We start from the raw sequence: 9,645 nt of genomic DNA, 5'->3' as shown, positions 1-9,645 counted from the left end.
TAAGCGTGTCAAGCTTGATTTATTCAACATTCAATATGGAATGAAATTTGTATAAGCACGTGACAATTAATAAAAAAGAATTTCAAGAAACCTTTTACTAAAAAGTTGAAGAAGCGATGTATAATTTTTTTATATGGCTTGAACAATCTGGAGATTGATTCTTTTACATGATACTAGAGCATGATTCATTTCGATTTTTATTCGATCATCATAGTATATTGTTCATGCTTCAGATGTCCAGTTCTGAGCGTATGAAATGTATTTGTCTTAATGGATATTTGCATACTACAACCTTGGGTCCTACCCCACCCCCCCTTATCCCCACCTCCAAGTGTGTGGGGTGTAGTGTTGGGAGGTTTACTACAAAAAGGCCACTATCAATAACATCAATATATACACAAGCAAATTGTAGAAGTTAAGCAACTACTCAACACACATTAGAAAAATGGAGATGGAGAAGTTGGAGAAAGAAATGAAGCAATCAAAGTTTAAGAAAATTTGTGTGTTTTGTGGGAGTAGTCCTGGCAAGAAGAGTGGCTATAAAGAGGCTGCAGTTGAGCTTGGGAAAGAACTTGTGAGTAAAAATTCTCTGTTTTTTTTTTTAAAAAAAATCTGCTTTCAATACTTTACAAGAATAGACTAATTGTTGCACAAATGATTTTGTTTCCTATAATTATAACTAGGAGAACCTAGGACATAACATTAGATGATTTCTTCGCATTTATCTTAGTTTTGGTGGACAGAGTTATTTGATACTTATGCTGGTAGGAAGCAATTGGTACCCCGTGAAATTATGTGTAGATTGGTCTGAATATAAGTTGTGCAGACCCTTCACTTTTAATATTGTGTCCGTGTTGGAGTTGGATTCTCCAAAAAATATTACTTTTGGATAATTCAACACGAACATATTGACATTTTTAAAAAGTCTAAACAACATAGGTCTAAACACCATGACTATTAAAAAAAGTGTTGTGACTCGTAAATCTTGATTCATCCTATCGGGTGAAATTATATATAAATTTGTTCGATCACCATGGTTATAAAAAAATAAGTAATTTGAGTTTTGGTTCACCATGTTATAAATTTATGTCTCAAGGCTCTATACTTTGAAAGAACATTCTTGAAACTTTTCTAATTGATGTTTTGTAACAAATGTGTCATTAAGTTGTTTTACAAACATAAGGGGCCAATTTTATAATATTCTTTTCACTCTACCCCACTCTACCCCACCCCTAGTTTCTTGGTTAAGTTTCTAAAGAACTATGATTGTCCACTATTTGTTTAAAGTTGATGGTATATCATAAACAAGTCGTCTATCTTTACGAGGTAGGATAAAAGTCGAAGGATTACATTAAATATATTGTTATTATATCATCGTCTACTTCAGTTTTATGACATTACTATTCTTGATTGTACACAAGGTATCAAGAAATATAGACTTAGTTTATGGAGGAGGAAGTATTGGCTTGATGGGATTGGTCTCTCAAGCAGTTTACAGTGGTGGTCGTCATGTCCTTGGGTGAGTTTCTACGTCTACATTATCAGATCACTTAAAAGATCATTAATACGTATAGTAATATTTTATAAAAAGTCAAACTTGTAATATGAAAAATAAGATAAATTATTTGCTATGATCACACACACCCCTGACTTAAATTTTTATCATGTTCTTGTATTCAGAGTGATTCCAAGGACACTCATGCCTAGAGAGGTATGCTTTTTTTTTCCTTTTAACATTACTAGTAGCATTTTGAAGTTTTTTTTTTTTTTTTTTCTGTTCGGATTCTTTAAAATATTGTTGCATTCATGTCAGATTCTCAAAAATATACTTTCTCCGTTTCTCCTTTTTAGTCTGTTTTAAGAAGAATATTTTTTCTTTTTTTTTTGCGACTCTTTAATTTTAACTTTTCTCGTGGCATGTTTGAAACTACTAGATTAAAGTATATTTTGATACACTCTATATATCTTTAATTTAAGACTATATGATTCAAAAGTCTTCTTTATTTCTTTGATGATATTTTTAAAGATTTCGAACAACGTAGGTGTGGAGAGGAAAGGAGAAACATAAGATATTTAGAATATTTTTTTGGTTCTTATTCTTTGTTGATCTTGTGGTAGTCTATTAGTGGAATTTCAACCTCATCTTTATTATCTTTGGACATGGTTCTTGCACTTGTCGGTATGGGACATACCCTAAAGTGAAAAAAACATATTTTTTATTAGTATTTAGTTTGGTTGTTTGTGTTTAATTTGTTTTCCATCTTTTCTTCTTTAAAATCCATCCTTTTCCTTGTCCCCTTCCTTTCCTTTTCATTTCTCCTGGTCCCCCTTATTGTAAGTAGATGGGTCCTCTTTGCAACTTTAGACATAAAAAAAGAAGGAGAATCTTGGAACCTATAGGGTATGGGTTCGAGTTGTGAGGTAGGTTGTCTATTTCACACTTTATTAGGTGTGTCACTTCTATTGATCTTCTGTGAACGCAGGATATTTTGTGCACTAGACTGTCTTTTACTATGTTCTTGTACATGAAGGGGTGCAACATAAAGTTGTTTCTGTGTGACTTATAGGTTATAAAGGGTGTGAGTCGTGGGATCAATCACAAATGTTTGTGTCAGGGTAGGTGTGACCCTTCTTCTAATCCTGTGTGAACATAGGATGTTTTGTGCACCATGCTTCTCTTTACTATGTTCTTGTATATGAAAAGGAGTCTTGGGGTAACCTATAGGTCACATGTTCGAATTGTGTACTTAGCCAGTGATGTTTGCATCATGATAGTACAACGTCCTTTTGAGTGCAAGCCTTTCTAGAACCCTACTTTAACACGAAATACTTAAATTGTACTTAAAAGTCACAAGAAGCAAACAAAATGATCATTGAAATTTCACTAGTTCTACACAGCATGACCAAAATCACATGAAATGTTGAGTCCTCCACTAATCCCCCACCTAATTTGTTGATTTAGCTAATCATGGTCCATTTATTAAGTCTTCTAATCAAATGGATATTCAAATTAAACACTATAATGATAGACAGTTACACTTATTGCCTTGCTCTCACATGATGAGACTTGAGTGAGGAGGCTACTCTAGAATTTATATGATAATCTCTTTTTTTGTTCTCCTTCCCTTTGTCATGTACTTCACATTCATATTCTTCCAATTTTGTCCTATTCTTGTCACATATATACAATTTCTTAAAAACACCTAAAGATATTAGCCTTGTTGCCAATAAGTAAAGTTGAGAATTATTAGGTGATTGTTTTCATATTGTTCAAGTTTTGGTGGACAAAACTATCGGTATCTGTGTCAGTGGGAGGTAATAGATGTCTCATGAAATTAGTTGAGATATATAACTCAAGTTAGCTCAAACACATTACAACATATCTAGTGTAATCTCACAAGTTGAGCCTGGGAACAACAGGATATACGCAGACCTTTCCCTCGTGAGATAGAGATGTTGTTTTCGATAGCTCAAAAGGAATGTTATCGAAGCAGGAGTGCAGGAAAAATATAACAATGGAATATCAAGATACAAAACAAATGAAATAAAAAAATAGTACCACTCGTAGAATAATTAAATAAAAGTCCGCTTAGACACTCATGATTATAAAAATTATAAAGTTACCATTTGGTAATGACTATGCCTTGCTTTAGTGGGAACTAACAGATATCTCGTAAAATTAATTGTGATATGCATAATAAGTTGATTAGACACCACAATTATACAAAAAGACCCTCACCAATCCTTTTGGATTGACTTGGTATGTGGTGTGTCCATTTGCAGATAACTGGTGAAACAGTAGGAGAGGTAAAAGCAGTTGCAGATATGCACCAGAGGAAAGCAGAGATGGCCAAACATTCTGATGCTTTTATAGCTTTACCTGGTTTGTTTTCATTATCCTTTCCAAGATTCTTGGCCATCTCTACGGACCCTACTTGTCGGATTATACTGAGTATGTTGTTGTTCTGCTCTAATACTAGAGTTTCAAAAAGAAATCTACTATGTATATGTTAAGGAGCCGAGAGTCGAGAAGGACAAGAATTTGAACTTTATGGGTTCTAAATTCTCGAACAACTACCTCAAGTTTTAGTAATTGGTTATTGAGTTTGTACTTTAAAAAGAAGCACAGTCTGGTGCACAAAGTATCTAACGTTCATACAGGTTCTGTAGACAACCTATCCTAATGTAAACATTAGTAGTTGCTTCCACGTCTCAAACATGTGATGTATTTGTCAGGTACAAACAACTTTACCATTGCTCCAAGACTCCTTATCTGGTTTCTAAATTTATACATATTTTAGTAAATATTTTAACACGTATACACAATTTGAACCAAAACTACTAGATTTATCCACTTGTGGTTTCTTAACTAAAAACTCAAATAGATAAAAAGTAAAATTTCTTGTTTTATTTGTAGGTTAAAAAACATAACTATTTATCCATTTTTTGAATATATAAACAACTTAAAATTGTTAGATTAGATGATCACACGATTCAACGTGTCATAATGTTCATAGGTGGATATGGAACTCTAGAAGAGCTTCTTGAAGTCATTGCTTGGTCTCAACTTGGAATTCATGACAAACCAGTAGGACTATTGAATGTTGATGGTTACTATAATTCCCTTTTAGCCTTCATAGACAAAGCAGTGGAGGAAGGTTTCATCTGCCCTAACGCGCGCCAAATCTTTGTATCCGCGCCTACTGCTAAGGAACTTATGAATAAACTTGAGGTAAATTAGCTTATAAACACTTTTTAACGTATCTACGTGTTTGTAAGTGTGCTCGAAATGCTTATAACCTTACAAGCACTTTCAGTTTAACCAAACTTTTTTATAGTTATATCACTATAAGGACATTTTGGTCATTTCAACAAAAAAAGTGGTTATCATTTATCAACACATTTTCTCACCCGTGATACTTATTACTCAAAAATCAGTTTAAGTACTTTTATCAAAACACGTAACTTCTTACTTATAAAAGCAGTTTCAATACTTTATCTTTATCAATGACTTTTAATCAGCTAATCCAAACGAGCTCGTATTATTTTGCAGGACTACTTTCCTAGTGAAGAAAATGTTGCATCAAAACTTAATTGGGAAAAAGAGGAGATAGAAGAGTATATTCCTCCACCAAATGGAAGATGCCATCAAGCTAGTTTAACATAAATGTTAAAAGAAGATCAAAGTTTAGGAGGAGAAATTAAAATCAGCAGTTTATAATATATAGTAATTTAGACTGCAGAAACAAGTGCTCAAACAATATTATTTCTCTGTTTGAGGATTTTCAATTGACATTGATCATGGAATAGGGATAGTGTCAATTCTCTTTTATTTATGCAAATTGTGTTAGTACTTCTCCATTTCTATTATTTGTCTACGGATTCAACAGAATTCAATAGTTTTGACTCAAATTTTGTATTTATATTTTAAATCCGTATAAATATTTATCAAGTAATTAGTAGGTTGCATTTTCTTGAATCTAGAACTCATAAGCTCAAAACCAACAAAGCTATATCGGAGGGGGGGGGGGGGGGGGGNAAAATCACTAGTTTTGTTAGTCAGTCCATTTTTCATGTGCGCAAGTCCAATCCCAATTTCGTTGATTTATCGAAATTTTTGCTTTAAAGAATACTTTCAAGATTAGTAGCTTTACGATAAATAAACAAAAGAGCAAGAATATATAAGTAAGATTAGTGACTAGTGACTAGAAAGGCAAGCACTCATGTTTCAAATTGGCAAGACAAGAAAATAAATGAAACCAAGATTCTTTTCATATTATAAGTTTAACAGAATTTAGTATTTTCGACATATAATATAAATAAATAGTGAACAAATGGAAAATCACTAGTTTTGTTAGTCAGTCCATTTTTCATGTGCGTGAGTCCAATCCCAATTTCATTGATTTATCGAAATTTTTGCTTCAAAGAATACTTTCAAGATTAGTAGCTTTACGATAAATAAGACAAAAGAGCAAAAATATATAAGAAAGATCAGTGACTAGTGACTAGAAAGACAAGCACTAATGTTTCAAATTGGCAAGACAAGAAAATAAAGGAAACCAAGATTCTTTTCATATTATAAGTTTAACAGAATGTAGTATTTTTGACATATAATATAAATAAATAGTGAACACGTATTTAATTTTCCGTAACAATTAAAATTACGAATTCAAAACTTTAAAAATGCAATTAGTTAAATATTAACAATTTAAAAGATTTATCTCATAATTTAAATTTTAAATTCGTCTATGATTCTGATATGATGGTACATTGTCTACACTAACCATAGACTCTTTATTTTATTTTGAATTCAGAAGGGTTTATTCGAGTTATATTGTTCTACATAAATTTTTAAAACCCATTTTGAGTGAGTAATTTAAGTTTCACGCCTTTTTTTCCTTTTGAATCGATCAAAGTCAAGTAGAGAATTAAATTCAATTGTTTTATTTGTATTTGTAGCAAAAAAAAATTAGTTAGTTTATCAGAATTGGAGCTAATTTATTTAGTGATAAAGTAGATGCTTATATGATGTAATATTGAAATCATGATAGATTTGCACAAAACCTCAAAATTAATGGAAAACAAAGGCTCCTTTTTTTTTTTTTTGTCCTTATGGAACTCTGACTCAAACCAATAATACAAACATGTATAATCTTTGATCCTTTTGTTTGTGTACCATAAATTTTATTCTGTTTGAGGCACACATATTGTCAGTTGTGTGAGGCACTTTTGGCTGCCATATTATACTTATTAATTATTTTATTTCGTTACTTTTACTCTTCCAATTTTAATCTTTTCTTTCTTACTTGCATTTTTCTCAGCTTGCTAACTCTTAGCCTTATTTTGTTTTAATATTATAAAGAAACTTTGGAACTCAACTACAGTACTTAATATATATTTTTTATTTTTATATCAAAGTTAAATTAAATTATATTAATTTGATATTTTAAATTAAAATTTTAAATATTCAAAAGCTATACGAAAAGTACTATAAATTGCAAATTTTCGCTATGAATATGATAAAAAATATATCGTAAAATATTAGTAAAAAATTTTATCTTTTGAATTAAAAAAGAAAACCATGACAACTAAAAGGGGACGAAGAGAGTAGTCATTAATTTAGTTTTTGGGATTTCAATTTTTATAATTCTTAATTATCAAATATGTTTTTTGTTTATTCTATAACCACTTAATGTATTTGAATGCTTAATATTAATAATAAGAATAATAATAATATATTAATGATATTAAGCACTTAGTTATTTTTTTTCCATATTTGTTAAATTCTCTACTTTTGTGGCATTTATCCAATAATTATTTTCAATATTAATTTTATGTTTCTCGTTCAAGATTTTTTTTATATTTGGTGTCTTAAAATGTGAAATGAAACTTTTTATAGATCAATTTTTTTTCTTGTGAGTTACGAGAATTATTGAAAAAAAAATAATCAAATGAATATGTGAAAGCACGTGCCGACAATAGTAGTATGACTATATTTTTTTTTGTAATGAGAAGTAGGACTACAAAAATAAGAGCTATAAAAACGTTGGTAGAAAAAAAAAAGCTTTGAGAAAATGAAAGTGTGTGACAGAAAGTGTCATAACAAGTAAAGGGACCCACAAAGACACTTGTCAAAAGAAAATGGTGCCCTCATACAACTCTTCTTGGTTGTGTCTCAAACACCATAACAATTTTCGTATACTATATAGTTCAATATTCTTTTTTATTTTTTATTGATTTTTTACTTGAGATTTTGTATTCGTATCAAGACTTGATTAAATTTGAATTCACGTATTGCAGGATTCATTTTTAAAAGGCGATACTCTAAATATAACTATTTTCATTCTCAATTCAAACTCGAAATTTCTGATTAAGGTCGCCCTATTTTGTATATGCTTGTTGACGATGTTTCTATAATATATATAACATAATCTAGATTCTAGATATTGTTTGATTGTGTGGATTTAGATTTAGATTTGTTTCTAAGAGGACCAGCACTAGGCTAGACTTATATATATATACTTAGTCTCAATTTATTTGACATTTTTTGTTTATGAAATTTTATTTTTTTTAATTTGATCGAAAATTTGGACAAAATTATTTACATGTTTGAAAAGCACGCCCAAAGAATTATTTATTTAGCTCTCGAAATTCGAAAACTATTACATAAATTGAGACAAAGGAAGAACTATATGCATTATTTGTGTATGTAGGGGACGGAATTAATCGGGAAGAGATTAGTTATTATACAGTAATTAAATTTAACTCATGCAAATATAACTCGATCAAATCTATTTGTGATGATAATTTGACTAAAATGGTCATGGGGTACTCAAATATATACTTGAAAATTCTGCATAAGTTTTGGTGTGCCGCAAGGCTATATGCAAAAGAGTTAAAAAAGGAACAATAACAATTGGACACTAGGCATGATTTATGATGATTGGACTTTGCATAACTTTTAAAAAATTATTTGTAAAAAAAAAAGGTAGATGTGGTGGTGGGCGGGGAGGAGAGGGGGGGGGGGGTTGTAAAAAGTGAAGAATATTCAACTAAAAACAAATATGATCAATGTTGTTGCTAACTTAAACTCAATCATAAGTATTATCTTAATGATGATGAGTGTGTTAAATAATTACAATTATCACTTGGCATATTAGTCAAAGATTATGAATTATGATTACCTAATCCTTAACTTTTTGCTCAGTTAAGTGCCACAAACATCATAAGGTGAAAAAATTAGAAAAATGAAACATGGAAGAAATAAATATGGTGTTGAGTGACATGTGTGCAAATGATGTGGCAACACCTAATCAAAACAAGAACCAATCAAAAGTCGTTATGTATTCAAATGACAAAGCTTGACTAATCGCAAGCAACCTTATTATATGTTATAAACTTGATGACTTACATGTATTAATCAGAATTAAGCAAGAGAATTCATTTACACTTGAACGACATATATTTCCTACCACTATAAATTTACATAACTTTTCTTAGGACATTCATAGCATTATTGGAGAAAGCATTTTGCAGTCGGTGAAGGTACTCAACACTCGATTCTTAGATACATTAGAACGAGGTTCACATCATTTTAAGTTCGAGAAATATGTTGTCTCAGTTTTTGAATCACGAAGAATTTAGGAGAGAAGAATCAAGATAACAACAAAATTGCATGAACTTCAAATTTTAAAAAAGCTAAATTCATATTAAATACCAAATACTCTGTCCAAATAGGACACCCCATGATTTTTTAACATTTAACATGTAAAAAATGAAAAATGAAAAATGAAAAATGAAAAGAAGAAGGGATTAGTGTAAGGGTCATAAGGCCCAATGGCCAAGAAAAATAAGTCCATACTAGGGCAAGACCCAATCCATGTGCTTATGAACAATTTTGATATATATATATATATATATATATATATTTCTATCTTAAAGAATAATAATTTTTCACTTAAATTCAAAATTAATGTTTGGTTATAAAGTTTTCAAATTTAATTTGGAATTGGATTAAATTCCGAATTTTATTTTTCAATTCCATCTTCATTATTTTCAAATAACGTGTTCTCCTCCTTCCTTTGCAAAAAGTATAACTAACATAATTCTATCTTCAACTTCAACTTCATAAAATTTTTTTAAAAA

The 9,645-nt window shown here is 30.3% G+C and overlaps 1 protein-coding gene across 2 annotated transcripts; it reads left to right on the top strand.

Annotated features, from left to right (window-relative positions):
- The first annotated feature begins 398 nt into the window (after window positions 1-398).
- On the top strand, window positions 399-5,412 carry LOC125843706 (cytokinin riboside 5'-monophosphate phosphoribohydrolase LOG1-like). 2 transcript variants are annotated; one of them, XM_049522888.1, is made up of 6 exons: window positions 399-574; window positions 1,422-1,519; window positions 1,681-1,711; window positions 3,784-3,883; window positions 4,518-4,732; window positions 5,054-5,412. In XM_049522888.1, exons 1-6 carry the CDS (start codon window positions 446-448, stop codon window positions 5,165-5,167), a joined length of 687 nt encoding a protein of 228 aa, XP_049378845.1. In that variant the 5' UTR covers window positions 399-445; the 3' UTR covers window positions 5,168-5,412. The 2 variants fall into 2 exon arrangements, with proteins under 2 accessions (XP_049378845.1, XP_049378843.1); XM_049522886.1 differs by having other exon boundaries at window positions 3,784-3,952.
- Window positions 5,413-9,645: the final 4,233 nt, after the last annotated feature.

This window comes from Solanum stenotomum, chromosome 11 (assembly GCF_019186545.1).
Source record: "Solanum stenotomum isolate F172 chromosome 11, ASM1918654v1, whole genome shotgun sequence".
NCBI lineage: Eukaryota > Viridiplantae > Streptophyta > Magnoliopsida > Solanales > Solanaceae > Solanum > Solanum stenotomum.
This window is presented reverse-complemented; position numbering and strand designations above follow the sequence as displayed.